Genomic DNA, 24,886 nt, shown 5'->3' with positions numbered 1-24,886 from the left:
TCCGGAAAAAGTGGGAAATCACATTTTGACAGTCATGTTATTGTTTACAGTCGGACAGTGACACAGCACGAGCTGTCAGACCCTGGTAACTTTGGACCTTTACTACGACATTTATATTTTATACTTTATTCATTACTTTTTTCTGGAAAGTAGTCTGTAGCTTGTTTTTTTTATAGCCGTAACAGTTCCACGATAAACTTTTTTTTAATTAAAGTTTGTTTGCTACCTACCGGTAAATTAGCCAGCAAGCTAACTCCCAGTGGGTGTGAGTCAGCTAACTTTGAACTAGGTTAGCGGCAGTTGTCATTTTAAAGTAACCTGTTTTTGCCGTCATGGACCAAACCGACTCCTACCCAGTGTTACTGTACATCTACGACATGTCCAAAGGCATGGCCCGCCAGCTGAGTCCTGTCATGCTAGGTGAGTTTCTGAGGAATTACCTGTTGAGTGGCTTCATGGAATCCGTAGACAGTGCGCCCGGGCCCGGGAGAGAACTCAGGAGAGACCGGGGACGCTGCTCAGGCCTAAGATGGAGGCTTGACAGAATACTTGATGTATAAATAAGGTTGAAATAAGGACAGTCTGATTTCATTCTTGTTTTTATCATCACAGGGAGACAGCTCGATGGGATATGGTGAGTGCAGCTTTTTTTATCAAGTAAATTTTGTAAGTTTTCTCACCAAAGATGCTGTAAACTGCGGTAAAGTGATTTCATTGACTTAGGTTTGTTGGAATAAGGTGTTTTGATATTTTATAGGCACACTGCTATTGTCATCCATGGAAAGGAGTTCTTCTATATGGGAGAAGGCATCAGCAATTGTCCACCTGTAAGAATCAGCTTCATTCTTTCCTCAAATACAAAGCACATGTGATTTAAACATTTTTATTTCTGTACAGGAAAATGCAAATATTAACAAAGTAATGAATCAAAAAGTGTTTGTCAAAGTGTTTCAAACAAGGCATACTGAGGGGTTTATGTGTGTTGCATCCTAGAGTGGAACCCCCTTGGGTGACCCTGACTCCATAGTGGACCTGGGCTCCACTGAAGTGAATGCAGAGCTCTTCATGGAGTACCTGATTTCACTGGCAGAGTCCACATACAGGTAAAGGCACAGGCTCATTACACCCCAGCTGGACCATCCTGTAGGTTATGTTAGAAAGGATTCATTTTGTGACTCAAGGACTTTGACCAATTTTTTCAGAAAGTCTGCCAGAACATTATGAGGCATCCTTGGCATTCTCCAAATTATTAAAGCAGGAATTTACAATTAAAAAAATAAGAATAAAGAATAAAAACACAAAAGTAATTGTAAGGCAAATGACTTGCTGCTGTGCTAACCTTTCAAAAATAACCTGCGGTGCTACAAAATATTATCACCTTGAACTTGTCTCTTGTTTTAGCAAGAATTACAGGCCATATTTCCTTTGTAATATCTCTCCATCATTATGTCTCTATGTTGTCTTTTCCTGCTACTCACCCGCACCTCTCCACCCTCTCCGGGCTCTCTGTCTTTTCTCTGAATATATCTCTGTTTCCTCTCTTTCTCTCTCGTCTTCTTTCTCTTGGTGAACAGAGGTGACAAGTACAACTTGTTTGAGCACAACTGCAACACTTTCAGCAACGAGGTGGCTCAGTTCCTCACGGGCAAAAAGATCCCATCGTACATTACAGACCTTCCATCTGACATACTGTCCACGTGAGTTGATAAGCTTTGTAAAGCTGTTCTGTTGTTCTTATTTTTGTCTCTGTCTTATTCTCTGTATTTATAGTCAAACTGTATCTCTCCTTATGCTGATGTCACAATATTAGAAATCCTTATTTTGTATTTTTCATCTAATACCTTGAATAATTAATACCATCATGATACCAAAGCTAATCCACTAATTGGTGGAGAACTTGGCTGCAACTTTTTTAGCAGTTTTGGTGTCCGTCTTCGTAAGTCCTGTATGGTCATTTATTTGACACTGGGCTCCTGTCACTATATAATTTTATAGTAAGGTATATAGTTTAGGTGGGCTTGGATTCTGTTCAGGTTGTCAAGAATGTTGTGCAAATGCTGCCACTCTACTGTCAGAGCACACTAGAAAACAGATCTTGAGCACACAATGTCAGGGCCGCCCATAAGGAAAACTTCCTTGGGAGGGGCTTGGAGACCAGCAATGATCACATTCACCCAAAGTATACGAAATGATAACCACAATTTATTTGAACCACAATATTGATAATAGCAACGTGTGTGTGTTTCACAATGTATCCCTCCTTCCCTTAAAAGTGAATGCAATTGTTGAAACTTTGGGCAGCTGGTCACATGACCTTAAAAATTCACTAACTGAACTGATGTACCTACGTTGAATTGATTAGTCCAAAGCAGATTTGGGAGGGCCCATTCACGGGGCCACTGTAGGAGTCCAGCCATTTCTGTGGATGGGCCTGCACATTGTTTGATCATTTTGTTGGTTGGCAATTTCTTGTGAATGTCCAACCAAACATAAATAACAGAAGATGGAAGTGGGGAAAGCAGTAGTTAGTTGAAAGACAAGTCATTCATCTGCAATATATACTGGTGTGAGTCCCTTAGATGCCATTTGTGAAATAGAAAGAGCTTGTGCACCAGTGTTCCCTGATCTACCAGAGAGAAATCCACTGTTGAAGAGATGGAAAACACTTTTTTAAAGATGTATTTATTTCTAAGTAGGGGTTACAGCCAAGTAAATGCAACTAGAGCAGTAGAGGCAAGTAGGAAAAAATAGGCATAGGAAAATAGTAATTTGCATCACTTCACCCCAAATAAAGCCTGAGATGTACTGAACACCCCAGACTGATGTCTTGTATGAGAAGATGTAATGATGGATTTTTCTTTTGATCAGTTCACTCATACCTCCCAGAGGATGTGACACTGAGACAACATTGCGTTGCAGTACAGCGCAACATTTATGAAATATTAATATTACACAGCAATCACTTGCAATAGTACAAAAGTAATACTGCAGTTGCACTTAATGTGACACTGTGACTTCAGTCTGTTATTTATCTCTTTCTTGCTCTCTGCCAGTGTGTGTTATTCTCAGTTGAAAGACTGTGGTCGTCTTATGCTCTTTTTTTTTTACATTTCCCCCTCCCCGTAATAGCTCACATGCTGTACTTTGTTTCAACTTTCTTTAGGCCTTTTGGCCAGGCTCTCCGTCCCTTACTGGATTCCATCGTCATAAATCCCGGAGGCACCAACATAACTGGACAGCGATAGATTTTATTTAAGAGTTTGGGTAAGAGTGGGACACTTGCCATCAGCCACCAGCCAGACCCTGATCACATCTCCGCCTGTGGTTGACACTTTGATCTTTGCTTTAAGTCGCTTTTCCAGTTAACCAGACATCTTTTGGACTGTCCTCTCTGTTCAGTTTCTGCATATTCTACACATCTGAGGTTTTTAAGATTTGCCAGCAACTGGGGCCAACAAGGAGATTTCTACTCTGGGTGCGATAAATCTGGTGCTGCTACGAGTTTGTGTGTGTTTATAAAGTGAGAGTACCTCGCCTGGTTGAACTAAATCATTATATATATCCTCCAGATTTGTTTTTTAAATTGTTATTTTAAAAGCTGAAATCCTAATTACCTGCATCGGTGCTATTAAGATGCTTTTAAATATACATCTCCCTCCTATACTAAGGTGCTTCATTATGACAGTCTATTGTGAAGTGTGTTACAATTAAGAACCAGTATAGAAAATTGATTGACCCGTACAGAATCAGATTTGAGAAGAGGACAATAATGGTAACTTTTAGCTTCCTTAAAATGTTAACGGAACTTGATATATTTCCTTACCAGCACTGTATCAGCAAAGCCTGACTAATTCTATCACTCCTTTGCCTCTTCATGCTCAAACACATAACTTGTCTTTCACCCTGTATGCCACCATATCAGCTGAGAGGGAGAATGGAGATTAATCCATCTCATAAGTGTCCCCGTCATCGCCTCACCTCCTTGTGGTCATTGTCACATCATACATTTTTGATTACTGTGCGCATCTCGGCTTCTGAGTCAAGTGCCTTTCTTCATCATCAGGGATGCTGTTCGTTACAATTTAACAGAATATACAGTATGTGCGTAATATATATACCAGTATATAATATATATTTTGGCAAAGCTATGCTTCATTCTGTATTTTAATGAGTGTTAACGCAATCCTCGAAATGTGTCACTTAAATAACTGTTTTGTTTTTTTTTCAAACTTAATCTGTATCAGTATCAAAATACACAGTAATACCTGTTCTCTGGATAATACTTAACATGTCATATTCTGTTATGATTTCCTTCCTGTGGTCATCATTATGTCAGAGCTGCACTCCAAGAGCAAGTAAGAAAGTGAAAGTTAAAATGAAGTAAACCGCTCTCGCCTGTCTTTGTATTTTGTATATTCAGAAAATACAGTTTGACTGAATATATTGAGTTGTCTTTAGTGTACATATGTGTAACTTCAGAGGTGGTTGCTTCATTCAGGAACAGCTAATGACGCAGAGCATTTTTGAAATACAGGACCAAATCACATGTACATCTTTCAATTGCTTTACTTGCCAGACGGTTCAATTTATAAGGACAGATTGTTACATATCCAGGTATTGTTCCCGATGGCAATGGATACTGAATTTTTGCGTAGTTTGTATTTACATGCATGATAATGTACAGCAGGTATTAATGCAAACAGCCACTTACCTGCATTACTGTAAGGCCATGAATAACTCCTTAAAGAGAAACAAGTATGAATGATGCCAGCAGTGTCTTTATTCTCAGTTTATTCTCATGTCCTTCCTGAAAAGTTTCCTTTAAATTATCAATTGTTATTTTGAATATATTTATTATTGGCATTGTTAGTATCACACCTATTTGATCATGCCTAAAGATTGTCTGCAGGTTGTTAAAAAGTATTAAATTGTCCCAAATGCAATTCTACATACATGCACAAGGCCTCTAAAATCACTTATTCTCAAAAACTGGACTGTGTAAGTTTTTAAATTTTATTAAAATATTCAACCTGAAGAATGGCTCATTACTGTTGCATAAGAATTTATTGATGTTTTATGTTCTGCATTGATAAAAACAATTTAAAAAAAAGGATTAAAATTGACTGGATTAAGAATTACAAACTTGAGGACACCCAATTACGAATGCTTCAGGTTCATGTAGTACCAAGAGCAGCCATAGGGTGTCACTACAGGCTCACTTCAGCGGTGGCACCGACCAGTTTACTCCGCGATACATCAAAGCAACACATACATCTTTAATGTGTTTACATTTGTAGAATTGACGGGTGAATTAGTGGTTACTGGGACATGTTTGTGATTGTTTCTTGCTCAAATCCCAGCTGGGAGAATACTGCAGATGTACTGTAACTACTGTCATTTACCTCCAGCTACTCCAGAGGAGCTGCTCTGAGGCTGACAGCAAAACAGATGTTGTGCTCTCAATCTCCTGCCAATAGACAACAGTTAAATATAGCATTTTTTATTATTAAGAAAAAGTTGGTGAAAGTGATCTCAAATTGGCTCTTACAGCTATATTGGAGTTTTGTCTGTTCATTGTTTTGAGAATTAACTGACCCATAAGGTGTTTTGCTCATTTCTTTGATACAAACACAAGTCAAACCAAAGCCTTATATTGATTTTACAATCTTTAATATTTCATATCATCAAAAGTGGCATCAGTTACTAAACAATCCTCTGCAAAGAACTTTTCTAGAACATTTTGGGTATAAATTAGCTGTTTGTTGTAATAAGAACAGGTACATACAGTATTTACATATTTTTGCTACATACTGTAAATCACACCAACACACCTTGGATTTACTTGGCTATCATTTTTGTATTATACATTTATCATAGCTCTGTTCTTTTACATATTCTTTTGTTAAACAGATAATATAAGGTTCTCCAAGACAATGACCTGCAAAGATTCATAGTGCCAAAGTGGGATGAATTCCCTTCTTTAACTTGCAAAGGAACAGTTTCTATTGCACAGCCCAGTATCCGCACACAGCGCTACATATCACAGTCTTCTCTGCGTGTGCAAACCAGTTTTAAACAAACTGCTGCATGCTGCTCACGGCAAATCAGATCTAACCTCACCACTACTTGTTTTGCACAGCGTCCCATATACTGTATCAGTCAGTATTGTGTAATCATACAATAGAAAGTATCGATGCTTTAGACAGCCTGTCAGCTTTCCAGTTGCTTTGTCCTACACTGCAGTTAATGTGTGTCACTGTGTTTTGCCACTAATGTAAAAACCCGCTGCAATAATGTAACATTACAACAGGCCTACTTCATCCTCCTCTATTGCACAGTAGAAAATTGCACAGCTCACCTAATTTAGAACTTTCTATGCATGTTTAATGTTGCTAAAATCCTTAACATGAAATAATATATTCTATTAAAATCTGACAGCAATTATAATAGATACTTACAATGACTCGGTTCATACAGCCCTTATTCAAACGAAATATATAGGAAAATCCCTATTTACACAATATTCATAAATAAAGCAGAACACATGATTTTTCCAAAGATGTCTGCACTACATAAAACCTAAAAAATACCGTAATCAAAAAGATTGAATCGTAATGTACACAGATGTGAAACATTTATCAGAAATGGATGAAAAGAACAGGGGTATCGTTGTTGCATGATTTCATACCAAGAGAAAATATTGGAAGCACTTGTTCACGGCAAAGAACTAAAATTCTATTGCTCATAAAAACAGATTTTGTTTCTCTAAACCAGCAGATCTCAACGCTTTTAACACACAACGTCAAGCAAGGAGAGGAAATGATTCCTGCCCATGATCCTTTGCTGCATTGGTAATGTTAAAATTACTTTTGTGTTAACTCGTGTGAGATGTGTTTGGTTGAAAGAGTGACCAAAGCATCAGTCACAGTGCGCTTAATCTGATTTGCTAACCCTCAGATCCATTTACTAGAACTTGTTAAAACACAGTGTAGAGAGTTAAAATCTATGACAGTATGTTTGTTTGTATCTGTTAGTGAATGAGAGAAATGGCCCCTGTCTTTGAGGAGACAGTGAGGTTGACTGTGTGTGGTTTGGGGGTCATGAGGGCAAATATGGAGTGCACTTTGTCACTGAGAGGCAGATTTTGGCAGTGGGACGGAAAACTGATGTTATTCCATTGTCATAACTCATGTTTTCAGATGTCACTGTGTTGTTATCTGGTGCCACCCAATGGCATTGTTTAAATATACAACTCCAAATACTCTGTGACAACTTTCCAAAAGAAAGCACTCTACAGTAAATGCTTTTACCTGCAGCAATTTATCCCTGGTTACTGAATCTTATACCGCTGACAGTGTTAATACCCTGCTTTACTCACAGAAATACACAGGAAGTGAAGGTGGGGGTCCAATCCTCCCATGTGAAAAAAAAATAGGATTTATCAATGGGAGGAAAGCTGCAGAAGGTGTGTAGTTAATATTAGTTTTATGTCTGCATGTGGTGCACCATGGTTATGCACTGAAATTTACTTTATAATGTAAGTCTGATTAAGGTGTACTAATCTATATGTATATGTATGAAGTGATGAACCCTACAGGGAATTATCGACAACCACAGACTGTATGATAGAAGTGGAAATAGCCTCCAGGTCTGAGAACTGAAGCCAATGTGGAAGTGGCGTGAACCCGCATTTTCTCTAATGGCCAGCAGGTGGCGACTCAACTGGTGGCAAAAAGAAGTATTATTGTATAGAAGTCTATGAGACAATGACCCTACTTCTCACTGGACTTATTACCTCAGTAAACATTGTCCTATTGAGTTTCTGGTTGCAGTCAGTAGTTTCAAGTTTTCTTCAATACAGCATGATTGAGTATTCAGTAAATTAAGGTCTCATTTAGAGTAAAATAGATAATCAAGCAGAGTGGGCTTTACGGCACGGCTACCTTGGGATTGACCACTATCTACTACCGTGGTGTCTTTCGGTTCTAAGTCAGATCCACCTGTCGCCCCTCTAAAGCTCCACCCTGCTCCAAATATGGTCACTTCTGGCTCCAAACAAAAAAAACAAGATGGTGACAGCAAAAAAGCTCAAGACATCAAAACAATATTCCACAAACCAATCTGTCACATCACAGTGGCTGTGTTCGTGTCTTGTATGAAATCTCTGCACCCAACTCTCCATTTCCCCTGAACTCTATTGACTATTTTAGCATCTTTCAGCTCATTCTTTTGGTTTTTCAACCAGCAACTTTACTGTTTTGGTTCACTATCTCTCTAGGGCATTGTTTTCAGCTTCAGCAGTCTGATTTTTTTTTTCTCAAAGCAGCTCTAAAAACCCACTGTACTTTACCTGTCCACCACCATAACCAAAAAGACAAAGTCAGCGACCAGCAAGTGAACATAGTGAAGCATTTAGAAACTAGATGGATATTTCCCTCAAGAGTTAGCAGAGACCAAACTGTAGCTAAAAGGAGATTGAATGTTGGATTTGAATCACACTGCCAGATTCAAAATGAGTATAGCTTTGAATCTTCTAAATGTGTAAACAGTTACCTATCGAGAAGGCAACATCTAGAAGTTTGGCATGTCATCGTTTTTCTCAGCTTGCTTCTGCTGCCCCCACAAGTGGCCATAAAAGTAAATTATTGCATGCTTAGAAAGCATCTTGGAAGATAGTAACCTAATGGCCCATTTCCATCAGATCCAGGGACGAAGGGCGCTTTCTACTGACTTCCTATGGATAGCAGGAGAAGCAGTCGCCCATTGGGTAGTGGGAGTGTTGTAGCAAGCTTGGTGGAGGTTTTTTTTGGTGCATTGGCTTGTCTGTATTTGCGTTAAGTAGACTAGATTCAACTTTAGACAAATGAGTCAGTCCATTTCCATGCATCTGGCTCACGAAACTTGGACCAAGCTGTCAAACTAGGCAAAGTACTTCTAAAATACAATGAGACTTAGCAGCGGCATTTCCTGTTTCTTGCCTCAGATGTTTTCAGAAATACATTTTGGTTGGACTGTTTAGACGAAATAACAGTTTATGAACAGGTCTAGCTAAAAGAGATCCAGGGACCACCCAACTAGCAGCGCATTTATCAATCAAATGCAATCCATAATATGGTATGTCATCAGTGGAAAGCCCATCAAGCATGTCCCCAAGCGTCCTTGCTGCATCCGGTGGAAATGTAGCGTAACAATGTTCTCTTTTGTTGCCTTGAGAACGATGGTTGCTTTTAGATGTTGCACTTCCTTAATATACAGCATGATATAAAAGGATTTAGGGATGTTAAGCCTGCGGCTCAGACTTGCGCTGTTGTCTCTCAGGAAAACAGGACATTTGAAATTTAGTTTGATGTCTCAGACCCCATTATTTCCTGCATAACTTTGTGAGGCTGTACGTGATTGTGAAGTCTAAGGTAGATCCTGTGTATCTGTGGGTGTGTATGTGTGTGTTAAAGCTGATACTAAAATTTGATTTGGCTAAATATGGCGAATTTATATGATGTCACTACTTTATGCAGGTAGTTTAGCCGCAAAGAGGGGTTCGGTCATTTAATGGCACTGTGTTATGTTGTGTGATTTGTCCATTAATTGTGTTTGGTCTCTATTCACCTGTACTTATATTTTTGCTTGACTCTTTATTCAGCTGCTACAAAAGCACTTCTCACTTTAACCACAGAAAATGTGCTCTTTAAGCACATGTATTATTACCTTATGGAAGTATTTCTGGGAACATGAGCAATCATTGTTAACAGCTGACTTGACTGTGCAGTTCCTGAGGGTGTTGGAGCCATAAACTCTCACCAACAAGTCCAGTGGATGTGTAGCATTAACTGTTGCATGTTCATAGCAGCAGCTCTGCACACTGTCCTTTGCTGTGCAGGCTTCAGAGACAAGATGACAAATGTTTAATGCTCTAGGCCTAGAAGTGCCTCAGCGAATCCCCCTGCAATGGTGCCTGGGGCTTGGAAATCGCACACAGGCATCCACACACGTCCGAGTTATGACCCAGACAGCTTAGTAGTGAGAGACCCAGATCCACAGTGACTTCTTTCCTTTCCACCCCCCGAGGAAAGAAAACAAGCGGCCATGTACATTTGTTTTTCTATTTTTCTCTTCTCTCTCCTCCCTTTCTCTTCTTGTCTAAAGAGTTCCAGCCTCTGGCTCTTCCACTGTCCCTCTCTCTCCTCCTCTCCCTCTCTCTAGACGGGATGGAGGCTGATGGGAGCTGACATGATGGTGGCATTGTCCTCACCGTTGAGTTAATGTGACCCCGGGGATGCTGTCCCTGTGTGCTTGGCCCGATGGTACAGAATGCAAAGCACTTCATTGTGGATAGAGGGTGGGAGAGGCCGAGGGGGGTGAGAAAGAAATGAGGAGAAAACAGCTGTGCATGGAGGTAGACTGAGAGATGCAAAATAGAAGAGGTGTTTTTACAAGAAGAACAGGAGGGACAAAGAACTGCAAAGAAAGACATCTATGGGGCCTGAAAATGACCTGAACTCTTTTACCTTGAGATGATTTGTAATTACACCTGAACTAAATTGTATATGATGTATAGGATACAATAAAAATGTCCAGTGTATCTAAAAAAAAAAACATTAAAAAAACAAACAAAAAAAATCTAACCCTAACCCAAATGTCAAATCAACCATTTGTGCTTAAAATAAGTTGGAATGTTACTGCCCCATACCACAAACTCCACAAACTCACCATAACAAGATGATTTCACAATTAAACAAACAAAGAAACAAAAACCCCACATTATCACCTTGTGCAAAAACATCCCACTTACAGGAGTTATGAAGGACCCCAACTTCTTAACCACCACTGCAAAGCATTTTAGTCAAAATATCATCTTTTCATATTTGTGCTAAAAAGCAAACGTACACTAAATATGATCTACTGCCAGCAGCCAGTTAGCTTAGCTAGCATTAAGACTGGAATTAGGGGAAAGCAGCTAACCTAGATCTGTCCAGATGTAACAAAATCTGCCTACTAGTGCCTCTGAGGCTCATTAATTAAAGGGTAACTAAATTATTTTTCATCTTGGACCCTATTTTCTTATATTTTTGTGTCTGTGTGAATAATGAGAACAACAGTTTTTGAAATTGGTCCAGTACTGAGTGAGACCACTGCAGCTGACACATTTCAAACAGGCTACAATGTAGAGTTAATGGACAGTTATACACTGTCAATTTATGTCCACTAAAAGTGCTTGTTTTTGCCACTGACAGGCTCAGATTGTTACATTATGGAGATGATCCCTTCAGAGATAGAAATGTTTTGTTAAAGAGAAAGATTATTTTTCTTTAACCAGTTCCAGCCCTGATACTCCACCAGACTTCATTGAAATAAATTGTAAAACACACTTCATTCATAGTTGACGGAAACAAAATAAAACTCACAAAAATTGTCTTGGTCTGTCTTTAAGCTGATTAAACAATTACCAACTCTGGGTTGGTTGAAATAAACCATCAATTCACCCAGTTAGATGTGAAAATATGCTGGCTTTATTTATGCTAAAATTACTGTTTATTTAAATGAGGTCTGCTGGGTTTACCAATTGGGATTTCAGGGCTGTTTTTGGTTCAACAAAAGGATCTTACTCTTTAATAAAAAGGTTGACCTCTATAGGGATCATTTCCATAATGTTACAGACACTTAGAATGGTGGGGGGAAAAAAAATTGATTTTTAGATGCATTGAGATTCTGACTTGAACGATGCGAGCATCAATTTGGAAAACTCATAATCGATTTTAATTTTATTTTTAGATTTATTTTTCAAATTACCGTAACTCAGTGATATACAGTAGTTTGGTGGAGTTTTGGTGAGTTTTAGTGGAGTTTGGGTGGCATTTTCTTTGTAAATAATATTTAGTGTTGTAAATAATAGTATTTGTGTTTTTTTGAGAGCTTTTGAGTTTTTTGTGCCGTGTTTTTGTCGTGTTTTCACCATAGTTCGTAGTATTGCCATCGTTCATCCTTTTTGCAATAGTTCGTGTTTTTATAGTTCATAGATAGTTATAGTCAGTTATAGTTTTGTAAATACTGGAGGAGAAATGTCAAGGAGGTCGATGAGGGACAGGAGAGTCCCGTTGAGATTTGTGGATGAGGAGGATGGACCGGAGGAGACTGGTGGAGTGTAGTCATCTCAACCACAGTAAGTAAAAGGGTTTTTCTTATCCAGTGCATACAGTTTGTATGCACTGGATACAGAATATGTACTCCCAGCTTTATTACAAAAATGTTTTTCAATATCTAGTGTAAATTTTCTTATTGGCTCGTTTTACAATCGAGAATCGTTTTATAATTGAAATCGTTGCCCTCGGAATCGGAATTGAATCGAATCTTGAGGTGCCTAGAGATTCCCACCCCTACTTAGAATAACAATGTGAGCCTGTCAGTGGCAATTGGCGATTTCAAAATTTGTTGTTTTCATTAGTCACATACAGAAAAACATGGGAAAATAGGGTTCAGATCACAAAAAAGTTAGTCTTTAACATGTTATATCTTGTTTTTTTAAATTTTGTACAAAACCAAAGTGTAATAATGACATGTTGTCGTTACGACAAGACTTCAGGAGGTTACTGCGCTCCCGAGTACTCATAACCTTTACTAGGCCAAGCCAACTGGCCGCTGAGAGGAGCTTCATATTTAGCGTACAGATATGACAGTGGTATCAATCTTTCCAACTCTTGGGAAGAAAAAAAAAACTATTCTTGAGAATAAAGAAAAAAGATTTTCAGTGTTCTTCCAGATTTAAATTGAGTCGTTCCTGAGGTGAGGTCTAACTCCTGTAGGTGAACCACATACATGGATCTTAAAGGTTTCAAACAACATTTACATTAAAGCAGCTGTTGACAACATTAGGAAGTTTCGCCTCTTGCTGCATTATTTGTCAGCTGTGGAATGTTTTTAATAACCAAACCTGACCATGAACCAGGCTGTTGTTTTACAGCCACTTGTACTGATGACCTATTTTACCTAAACTTAACCAGAGCTACTTGGCCAACACAAACTGTTCGTTTCTGCTAAATCTGACAGGAAGTCAACATGTAAAACCTTTTCAAAGACAAAATCAAGCCCCCTGCTCTAAGAGCTGGCAAGATTTGTGTTGTCCTTTTCTCTCATCTCTATTCCTATAAGGCCTGTACAGCCACAATGAAACCACAAAAAACTGAGGATCTGTGAAGGCTGTGTGACCAATAGGAACCTGAGAGTGATAGATTTCCTTTCAGGTACAGTCTAAATGTGATCAAAGACCATCGCTAGAGTCCATTTATAACCTTCACCTAATCTCTGAAGTGTGGTGGTTCTTCTACGCTCTTTTTCTCCTGAATATCTCTGTTTCTACTCATCAAATGACCCCTTTTTATCTCATTAATCTGAATGTGTCTCTCTGTTTAATATCCCTCACTTGTTGGGCCAACTGTCCCAAAGTCTGGCATTTAGCTAACACCAAAGCTTTTTGTTTAACCGCTCTCTGAGGCCTTGGCGCTCAGACAGTCACCTCAGTCGTACTGTGGGTGGAGTAGCTCTTCTGCCTGTTGTGGTGGTAATAGGAGGGTTGAGATGGGTGTTGCCCCTGTACATGCTGCCCCTGCGCGGCCCCCCTTTCAGCTCCTCCGTACACCCCTACATAGGGCTGGCTAAAAAGATCAGGCATGTTCTCTATGCTCTGCTGCCTCCGGATCGAGTAGCCTTGTCTGCGGGTGGAGCTGTGCATTGAAGGGGCGGTGTGCCCCGGGGCGGAGGCCTGCCTGTGGACGTGGCGGCTAGTCGGCTCCCAGGCTTTGAAGGCTGAGCTAGAGAGCAGCGGGTGCGTGGTGGTCTTGGGGAGGCGTGCATGCTCCAGGTGGCTGGAGGGGATGGAGATGGAGAGAGGGGCGTGGAGGTCATGGTGTGCCGACACAGGCTGGTGGATATATGACTTCTCTTTGGGCTGTGGAGGCACAGGCTGGAAGGCTGGAGGTGCCACAGGTTGGTACTGGGAGAAATCCATGAGTGGGAAGCTCTTGTAGTAGCTACGAGACGCACTGTGCGCTGTAACAAAGAAAGGGGTGGGTGAGAAAAGTTTATTACAATATGGTTCTTTTTGTAGCTTTGGACATCTTTTTTTTTCATCTTAGGTGTTTTACAGACTGACTTCCTGGTTGAACTTTGACCTTCTGTACTTACTGTAGTTGTGCGTACACAGCTTTCCTGTGCAATGAGGGCTACAGACATTTAAGATATGTAATTGAAATGATCTGGTAAAAACAGTTTTCCACCTGTCTGATCATCTGACTCGGCAAATGCTATCATAACTGACAGAAATGATTAACTTAAAATTAAAAAGTTGGAATTAAAGGAAATAATACTTTAATTTACTGTAGTGTGCTCTGTTTTCAACCTTTAACAATTACGCCAGTACAGCATCCACATGCTATATTTGGCCTACTTAAACTTGTTTATACTTTAGAGTCATTTTCAATTTGTCACAGTCTGATGCAGTTCTGAGTCACATGCAGAAGTAGCCTAAAATGAACTGTCAATGTGCAAACACAGAGTCTGTCATTGTAGGAACACTGACGACTGAATCACACTTAATCCATGATGCATTAATGTGAGGACCTCCCGGCTCCAACCTGTCAGCAATGTCATGTTCGTTTGCTCCTCAAAGTATTTTAGAAACTTTTAAAGGGAGGCCATGCAACTTTTGAAACATGAAATTACACATTCTTTCTCCTTGGGGATGAAAACTTAAATTGATAAGCAGTAAAACCTCAATTTAATACACTTACGGGTGTTGCCACTTAAGCCTCTGTCCTAGTCGCCAGAAGAAAATGTTGGCATTGTATGTTTCAGCAAACCAAGCATGTGTTACATTTTGATTTCATATGTGTCATATCAGCGTTTAAAGTGATGTAAGTTTACTTTATCTTCGGGAGGTGGAAGGGATGGTGGATGCTATGTCACCAAGGCAAGATGCCTGTCAAGTTGGAGACCATTGTTTGAAACAAACAGACAACAATTTACCGAGTCATTGCTGCAGGTTTTTTTTTAGGGAAATGTGGGTGTTTTAGTGACCCATCACTGTGTTTTGTATAAACGTGGGTGTTCTTTAGTGACCTGTTGCTGTGTTTCCAGTGGCTTTTTAGCCATCAAACCTGAGTGTTTTTGTGAAAACATGGGACTTTTTTAGCGACCTGTGGCTATGTTTCCAGCAGCTTCTTAACCACCAAACCAGAGTGTTTTTCAGCAAAAACTTGGGTGGTCTTTACTTACCTTTACCTTTGTCTTTCCAGCGGCTTTTTAGCCAAAAATGGTATGGTTTTTAGTGAAACATCACTGTATTTCCACTGGGAATAATACCCCCCCAAAACTTTTGTTTATAACCAAGATGTTGCTGTGTTTCCAGCAAGGATAGTGCCATGAAATCAAGACGTCGCTGCATTTTCAAGCTAGGATTGTGCCACCAAAAGCAGGTATTTTAAGCTAAAACATGATCATATCCTAACCATAACCATAAGTTTTTTTTTTTTGCCTAAACCTAACCACACGCTAACCACAGTGTTATTACTGAAACATATGAAAACTTCAGCATAATAACATACAAATGGAATGTGTTTGTTGTTTGCAGAAACGTACAATGCCAACATTTACTCTGGTGATTGGGTTGCAGCGTCACTCGATCTGGTATGAACAATAGCTTATGGTGGCTAATGTTAGCTAATGTTAGCTAACTTTTGTGAGTTACTGCCGGTTTACTAACATTGGTGAGCCAGTTTTCTGAATTTATGACTCTTCTCCACTTATGCTACTGTTACACTTTGTTTTAGCAGGTAACATTATACCATAAATATCACTTGTTGCTATTAAAAAAGTTTCTTATTTTAAATGCTAACAAGAAACACTAAAACAGTTCACCTTTTGATCAAAAGTGAAAAGAGAGACAAGTTAGGAGGAAAACTAGAGGGCCAGCAAGGAGGTGAAAATTTAAAGGAAGACACCTAAAAGAAGGACGCAATGTTATGACAGAACAGAAAACAAGTTAAATGGCAAAATAATGAGGAAGTATAATAGCAGTGCCTAGTTGGAAGGGTCAGTGTGACCCATCAGCAGCCAAAGAGGTTATTTTTTCTCCCATTACATATAAATTGGACTTTCTTGTCGAGAAAATATGAAATGCTAAATGAGTGGAAAGATAACATAGAAAGAATCAGAGGAGGAAGAAGGATGGTCAGGATGAGGGGGATGGTTTGAAGAAGATCAAAGGGGAAAGCTGGTGATTTAAGTATTTCCAATTGGTACATGCCCTTAGGGTGAACACTCGCGGTATTTCTCTTATGCTGGGCTTGAGAGGGCAGAAGTCACGGAGAGCAATGAGGAGGGAGGAACTGAGGAGTGAAATGGAGATGATGGAGGTAAAGGTATGTGTGTCAGGAAGTGGGGACATAGCAGTGAAGGTTTATAAATACCCTCGCCCTGAGTCCGGAGTGTGCGTGTGCATGCGTGTGAGTGTCATGGGCTAGCATGAATGTCACAGAGAATTATTTAAATAAACTAAAAACTGAGGTCATCGCCGCCAGCTTCTTGACTACATGAACAGTAACCTTGGCTCTGTGTGTGTGTGTGTGTGTGTGTGTGTGTGTGTGTGTGTGTGTGTGTGTGTGTGTGTTTTCATCATTTTTGCCCAAAAGTCGAAGTCCACTAACAGCAGCTGTTTGTTTTCATCTATGTTTTAAATGCTGAGATTTCTTACCAGTTGATTTTATTTTAAAAATAGTTGATAAATGATGAAAAATTGATACCAATCAAAACTGTGAAAAGAAATTGTTCATATGAAGTTATATAACATTTGAATGCTTCCTACTGTACCTCACAGTTTATAGGGTCATGTCTTTTTAAATCATTTTTTCCACTGACTGGGACATGTTTTTTAACCTCAGTTTTTTAAAGGATGCATGTAGCCATATATTATATATCCAAGACCCTTTAAGTGACCTCTGGTTTATAACGAGTTAACTGGAAGCAATAAAAAGCTACCTGGAGAGGGCGGGTACAACCAAGCTAACACCAATTAGCTGGCAAACTAAAAATCTGTAGGCTAGAAGCTTACGCTGTTACTGGGCATCTCCCAATTATGCTTAAAAATGACTTTCATGCTCAGTCAACCCTTCATGGGTAATAAAGGTTAAAACAATCTATCTTGACAAGCAGTGATTTGCCTTTGGCTCACTTGTATAGGGCTGTTTTGGTCTAATGGGATACCTGGGGTTGGATGTGGCTCTATATGCTAGTACACCCACTGCTATTCAAGGACAACAACATGTGTGTTTGACCTTTATAGCCATTAAATGTTTTGTACAATTACCTGATAAAAAACCCTACAGCCTATTTCCCAGGCTGTAGTAGCTTTGCAGTTATATCACAGTTCACTTACAAAACCACATCTGAAGGCATGTTAGCTTTGCTCTGTATCACAGTTCACACTCAATAGTTTACTCAATAGTGAGTTGTGAATAGGGATTTCAGACAATCATGAACCCTCATTATGGTGAGGCCTTAACTGCTGTAGTGCTGCATAACATTTGACTCATCTGTTGAGTGAAGCTTAGCATTGTGAGTTCTGATACTCTTTGGTAACTGAGGATAGCTACCCATTGCTACCACAGAAGACAAAGGTACTATTCTCTTCCTGTTTTGGTTATTTAATGGTCGCACTTCTTTTTTAACGGAAGATCTTACCTGGTGGCTGACAGAATTGCATAGTGATGGTGAGGCTTATAAGGAACAAGTCTAAATGTCGATAGTGTCATTATTCTATGGCGGTTACATTGTGCAGTCAACATTTGCTTTATAACAATAAGCTAAAGCTAAAAACCCATGACCATTTCAATATGATTAAGTCACTCTGACTGTATGTGGTCAGTTTTCACCTAACAGATCACCAATTAAGGATTTTTTATTCACATTTACCTCATACATTAGTTGATATTTGACCAAATCAGCCAGATTCCAGTTGCATAGAAAGTGGGGGGTAAGTCTCTGTCTCGATCCGCTTTCATACTTTTTGTGTCCATGGTGCAGAAGTACAATTTGTAGTCTGAGCAACAGCTGTAGCACCACTGAAAAAGGCATCATCCAGCGGATTTCAGTTGGGAGATGAGCAGGGAGATATGGGTGCTAGTAAGATGGAGGGAAGTTTAACATATTTACAAGCCCAGTCTTATTCACAAGTTGTCGAAATTTGGTGCTTGGGCAGTGACTTGCAGCATCAGAAACCAACGAAAAAAGGCATCCTTTAACGAAGGCATGATACGTGGCTGGTTGCCGTTATAGTTTCACAGCGCCTGGGGAAACGCGGCAGGACAAGGACAAAAGTGAAGGAGGGGAAAGTCTGAGTCGGGTGCGGGGGTCCAACAAACACCGACTTTCACCTGAGAGAGCGGTGTTCGCACTGCGTAAGATTCTACAGCCAAAGCCTGTTCTTTTTTCCTAAACCCAACCATGTGTGTTTGTCGTTGAAGGAAAAAAAAAACAACGTCTATTTGTGGTGATGTACCGATATCCATCCATCCATCCATCCATCCATTTTCTAATTTTCTAACCCCTTATCCTCTTGAGGGTCACGGGGGGGGGCTGGAGTCTATCCCAGCTGACAGTGGGCGAGAGGCAGGATACACCCTGGACAGGTCGCCAGACTATCGCAGGGCTGACATATAGAGACAGACAACCATTCACACTCACATTCACACCTACGGACAATTTAGAGTCACCAATTAACCTGCATGTCTTTGGACTGTGGGAGGAAGCCGGAGTACCTGGAGAAAACCCACGCTGACACAGGGAGAACATGCAAACTCCGCACAGAGGGGCTCCCGCACCCAGGATCGAACCAGGAACCCTCTTGCTGTGAGGCAACAGTGCTAACCACCATAACACCGTGCCGCCTATGTACCGACATAGTGGGTTTATTTTGAAAGAGACTGTATGCAAATGTTAAAGTTCCTGTGAAAACAGAAACATATTTTGAAAGAAGACAATGTATGTAACAGGCAGAACACAGTGTCCCAAAACGTCAACAATCAACGCAACCAGGGTACCTTGCATGTCTTATGTGGACATGGAAACCAAACGTCAATATGTGACGAGGTCGGAGTGAGAATGTGTTGTATTTACACCTACTACTCACATTTCATCATGATTGAAAGCTGGTTGAAAATTGAAAAGTATCCCTTTAAGTTTAGTTTTTTTTTTTTTTACTGTAGTTAAAATCAAAGTGAGAAAATTCACCAGTCACATAGTTTTCATCATGTTTTCCTCAGTAGTTTCTTCTCGTCTCAAAGCTCCAGTGCTGCTCCCAGAGGTTGTGTTACATGAAATACATGTATTATAGAGCTTGGTCCTTCGCAATGACCTCTGCTGCCTGTTTAGCCTCTGCTAAAATATTGTTGCACAATGATCCTAGCTGTAATAAGATCACAGTGTTGTTGGTCATTAAAACAAAGGTTTCAGTGACATAACTGATCAGACAGCTCCCGAGGCCTCTCTGTCGGCTGTGAGGAGCTGGAAAGTAAGTCTGCTGTAATCAATCAATCACTCAATCACATTTAGAGACGATTTCATTATCTAACAGCACAGTGGCAGACAGAAACAGCGTGTGCTTCTCTATAAGATCAGCTCTCGGTTTGCCAAGAGGCAAAGAGACCTTCGTCAGTTGACAGCTCCTGTACTGCCAACCTACTGTACTCTAAAGGTTACTGTGTCGGTTGGAGTCAGCATCATTTTGTGTGTGCTTGTGTGTCCAACTTACCCACAGCTTTGAGGGAGGTATATTTGTTGAGTCCCACTGTGCTGGGGTTGCTGTGCGGGTGTGGAAGCCCTTGTCCAAATGGCCCGTAAGCAGAGTTATTCAGCTGGTACTGTTCTGGTAAGACACAAGCAAAGAGAGGCAGAGTCAGCTGGCAATGATCACAATAGGCACAAAGAGCGTGTGTCCTGTCACGTATACAGTTTATGTTTTTTTCAACCACTACCACAACCTTTCTTAGTATTTTTAAGATGACATAATCACACCGTAGTTGCCAGATGCAGAATAAATTTATGAAATGCTGGCACTGAATCGTGGCTGGATTAACCCTTTAGGTAGCCCTGGAGCATTAATGTGCTGAGGGACCCTGCTTACTAACAGTTCTTCCAATGTGTACAGTCTGTGAGCACCATGTCACCTTTAAGTATCAAACATGCACAGCAGACCTCATATGGCAGCTTCATTATAATTCGCCTGAAGCCCCAGATCCAACCAGTACTTCCATAGTATGTTATAATACTGCCTGCCCAACGCTTGATGTGTGCCAATTGATTGGTAATAATTTGATTATCCGCATTGATTTGGGAATATGAAACATGAGAGCACAATATAAACAGAAATACCAGAAAGGTGAAGCCCCTCCCTTGTCAGTGGACCACCGTGGGACATACATATGTTGTGTGTTAAGTATCTTGAGGGATGAAGTTATTATTTTCTGTCCAGAAGATAATTAACTTGTTCCTGCAAGATAATAACTTGCTCCCACAAGATTATAATTTGTTCCCACAAAAATGAACTTGTTCCCACAAGATTATATCTTGTTCTCGCAAGACGATAACTTGTTCCCACAAGATAATAACTGGTTCCCGCTAGATTATATCTTGTTCCCACAAGATTATAACTTGTTCCCACAAGATAATAACTAGCTCCTACAAGATAATAACTTTTCCCACAGGATAATTAACTTGTTCCCACAAGATAATAATTTGTTCCCACAAAATAATAACTTATTTCAACAAGATAATAATTTGTTCCTACAAGATAATAACTTGCTCCCACAAGACAATAATTTGTTCCTACAAGATAATAATTTGTTCCCACAAGATCATAACTTGTTCCCGCAACATGATAACTTGTTCCCACAAGATCATAACTTGTTCTCACAAGATAATAACTTGTTCCCACAAGATAATTAACTAGCTCCCACAAGATAATTAACATGTTCCCACAAAATAATATTTGTTCCCAAAAGAAAAAAACTTTTCCCCACAAGATAATAATTTGTTCCTACAAGACAATAACTTGCTCCCACAAGATAATAACTTGTTCCCACAAGATAATAATTTGTTCCCACAAGATAACAACTTGTTCCTTCAAGATAATAACTTTTCCCCACAAGTTCATAACTTGTTCTCACAAGATCATAACTTGTTCTCACAAGATAATAACTTGTTCCCACAAGATTATAACTTGTTCCCACAAGACGATAACTTGTTCCAACAAGATAATAACTCGTTCCCGCTAGATTATATCTTGTTCCCACAAGATTATAACTTGTTCCCACAAGATAATAACTAGCTCCTACAAGATAATAACTTTTTCCCACAGGATAATTAACTTGTTCCCACAAGATAATAATTTGTTCCCACAAAATAATAACTTATTTCAACAAGATAATAATTTGTTCCTACCAGATAATAACTTGCTCCCACAAGATAATAATTTGTTCCTACAAGATAATAATTTGTCTCCACAAGATCATAACTTGTTCCCGCAAGATGATAACTTGTTCCCACAAGATCATAACTTGTTCTCACAAGATAATAACTTGTTCCCACAAGATAATTAACTAGCTCCCACAAGATAGTTAGCATGTTCCCACAAGATAATATTTGTTCCCAAAAGAAAAAAACTTTCCCTCACAAGATAATAATTTGTTCCTACAAGACAATAACTTGCTCCCACAAGATAATAACTTGTTCCCACAAGATAATAATTTGTTCCCACAAGATAATAACTTTCCCCACAAGTTCATAACTTGTTCTCACAATATAAGTTTAGTTTAGTTTATTTACTTTATTAATCCCCCTGAGGGGAAATTCAATGTTTTCACTCTTGCTTGCCAATTACACACAGGTCCGAAAGACACACACATGCACAAACATGCACAAAGTGGAGAGATGTCAGAGTGAGGGCGCTGCCCTGGGTGAGGCGCCCTGAGCGGTTGGGGGGTTTGGTGCCTTGCTTAAGGGCACCTCGGCAGTGCCCAGGAGGTGAACTGGCACCTCTCCAGCCACCAGTCCACGCTCCATAATTTGGTCTGGACGGGGACTCGAACAGGCGACCCTCCGATTCCCAACCCAAGTCCCTATGGACTGAGCTACTGCCGCCCCAAGTTGCTCCCACAAGATAATAACTTGTTCCCACAAGATAATTAACATGTTCCCACAAGATAATAAACTTGTTGCTACAAAATAATGACTTGTTCCCACAAGATCAGAACTGGTCCCCACAAGATAATTAGCTTGTTCCCACAAGATCAGAACTTATTCTCACAATATAAGTTGTTCCCACAAGATAATTAACATGTTCCCACAAGATAATAAATTGTTCCCACAAGTACCTTGTTCCAACAAGATAATTAGTTTGTTCCCACAACATCATGACTTCTTCCCACAAGATCATAACTTGTTCCCACAATATAAGTTGTTCCCACAAGATAATTAACATGTTCCCACAAAATAATAACTTGTTCCCATAAGATAAGTAACATGTTCCCACAAGATCATAACTGGTTCCCACAAGATAATTAACTTGTTCCCACAGTATCATAACTTGTTCCCACAAGTAAGTTGTTCCAGCAATATAAATTGTTCCAGCAAGATAATTAATTTGTTCCCACAACGTCATGGCTTCTTCCCACAAGATCATAAGTTGTTCCCACAATATAAGTTGTTCTCACAATATAATTCAGATGTGCCCACAAGATAATTAACATATTCCCAGAAGATAATTAACTTGTTCCTATAATTTGTTCCTACAAGATACAAATTATCTTGTGCACACATAGACTTTAGGGGTTTTGTAAATACTACTATTATGACTAAAAATGATAATGATAATAATAAAATAATACTCATGCAGTGTGTTCCGTTTCTTTTGTTGTTTTTTTTTACTGTTAGATACTGATGGTGAAGTGAGATGTGTTCCACAGTCATATTTGTGTTGCAGCTGACAGTTGGTATGTTAACCTTTAAGCCAGGAGGGAACACTCAAGTGCAGCTTTGAACAGAAGACATGGTGACATTAGGTGAAAGAGTCTGATCACTTGGCCTTTCTCATGCTTAGAAGTCAGCTTGTTGTGTCATGGCCCTAAAGCACATCACTGGTTATACTAGGAATCTCTCAGGTGGGAATTTTAACTGTGGAATGTCACATAAATACTGGGTTAACAAAAATAGCGTGGTTTAAAATGCGTTAAAAGCATAAGGCAGTGGAACCCAACCCTGACGGCTAGCCAGTCCCATGCTAAATGAAGTGAGGTTAATGAACAATGGAACAAAGTGGCTGAGAGAGTGAAGCCCAGGCTATTAGCATTAATGAAGTCCACTGATGCAGCCAGCGCACTTGATGTCAGCCTCAGGGATGGATGGGCACACATGTAACGCTCACGAATGTCCACACTGACACACACACACACACACACACACACACATAGAGACAACATGCTTTATAAGGACATTTAGGTGAGAGTAACAAAATCAGAAGTAAACAGCATTATTGTTTTAGCATCTTCACAGTTTAAAACTTGTGTTTGTGTGTGTGTCAGTGCTTCTTTGTGTGTTTAATTGTCAGTAAAGCACATTGATATGCTCACCAATCTGATTTGCCATGCATAAGTCGTCTATTTGTGTATTAGTGTGTGCGTGTGTGTGTGTAGCACTGGGAGAACCACAGCATCAGAGACATACGATGTCATCACATCTGTGACTTTCAGTCTTTAAAAAAAAGAGGTGTACACGGCACAACTTCTGAATACTAATGCACACAAGAAAGAGACACGTCGAGTGAGAGAGTCATATGTGGTTTAGATGATGCAGAGAGACAGAGAGCTGGTGAACGAGAGGAACGTGCAGGATGGCAGGATGTTCTGTGGCATAAATTAGAAAATTATGCTGAAACCAGAGGGGTGGAGAAATGTCAGGAGTTAGTCTTTACATTAACAACACTTGCACTTACAACGCTGAGCCTCTACCTTAATCACTGTTCTCGCACACACACACACACACACACACACACACACACACACACGCAAGGTATAATACAAGATGTGAAACATCCTCTTAGCTAATCAGCTTAAACTACAGCGTACAGGACATTGATAATTGTGTGTGTGTGTGTGTGTGTGTGTGTGTGTGTGTGTGTGTGTGTGTGTGTGTGTGTGCGCGCGTTCAGGCACAGGAAAATCATCCAGTGTAATTCAGTGGTGCTGACCTCTCAGCATGTGCCAGATTAGCGGATTATGAGAAAAAAAGCCCTTTTTATACTGTCATCATCATCACTACCACTATCTTCATCACCATCATCATCATCAGTATCTACTTCCTTCTCATCATCATCCTCATCGTCTATTGTTCCACACGATGTCGGAGCAACAATAAATGAGTGACAGATTAAGGCACACTGGTGCTAACTGGTTGTCATGAGAAGCTCAGATCTCTGCGTACTCCACTCAGCATAAGATAGTACTGGTGTAAATGCTTTTCACATTTAATAACTTCACTTAATCACTGGTGGAAAGATGACTGGTTGTCCTTATTTTTATATTTTATTTAACTTGCACTGACAGATTTTTACATCTCCTTCACGTGTTTTTCCCAGGCTTGTATCATGTCCTGTTTTTGGTGTCTAATTTTTGATATTGCTGACAAACTATGGTCATCCTTTATCAAGAGATTAGCCATATAACGTCTTATTTCTGTAGGCTAACATAAAATAAAATTAGCTGTACTAAGCTCTTGCACAACATCTTTAACAGAATTTAAATAGAGCTTTGGAGAAATAAGAACTAAAGACTTTGCTGAGCAGGGTTAG

General features: G+C 39.7%; 2 protein-coding genes across 2 annotated transcripts in view; one reads left to right on the top strand and one right to left on the bottom strand.

Moving 5' to 3' along the window:
- The first annotated feature begins 42 nt into the window (after positions 1-42).
- On the top strand, positions 43-4,389 carry desi1b (desumoylating isopeptidase 1b). The gene is made up of 6 exons (XM_033610724.2): positions 43-420; positions 613-634; positions 758-827; positions 994-1,103; positions 1,575-1,697; positions 3,164-4,389. The coding sequence occupies exons 1-6, from the start codon at positions 333-335 to the stop codon at positions 3,243-3,245; spliced, it is 495 nt and encodes a 164-aa protein (XP_033466615.1). The 5' UTR covers positions 43-332; the 3' UTR covers positions 3,246-4,389.
- A 1,305-nt stretch (positions 4,390-5,694) lies between these two features.
- The window catches only part of shisa8b (shisa family member 8b), a 52,026-nt gene continuing 32,834 nt past the window's right edge, over positions 5,695-24,886 (bottom strand). The window contains exons 4-5 of the mRNA XM_033610981.2: positions 19,796-19,909; positions 5,695-14,040 (exon numbers count right to left, since the gene is read on the bottom strand). Of these exons, the coding sequence (XP_033466872.1) occupies positions 13,496-14,040; positions 19,796-19,909 (659 nt within the window). The 3' untranslated portion in view covers positions 5,695-13,495. The remainder of the gene's footprint in view (positions 14,041-19,795; positions 19,910-24,886) is intronic.

Source organism: Epinephelus lanceolatus, chromosome 21 (assembly GCF_041903045.1).
Source record: "Epinephelus lanceolatus isolate andai-2023 chromosome 21, ASM4190304v1, whole genome shotgun sequence".
In the NCBI taxonomy this organism is placed as follows: Eukaryota; Metazoa; Chordata; class Actinopteri; order Perciformes; family Serranidae; genus Epinephelus; species Epinephelus lanceolatus.
This window is presented reverse-complemented; position numbering and strand designations above follow the sequence as displayed.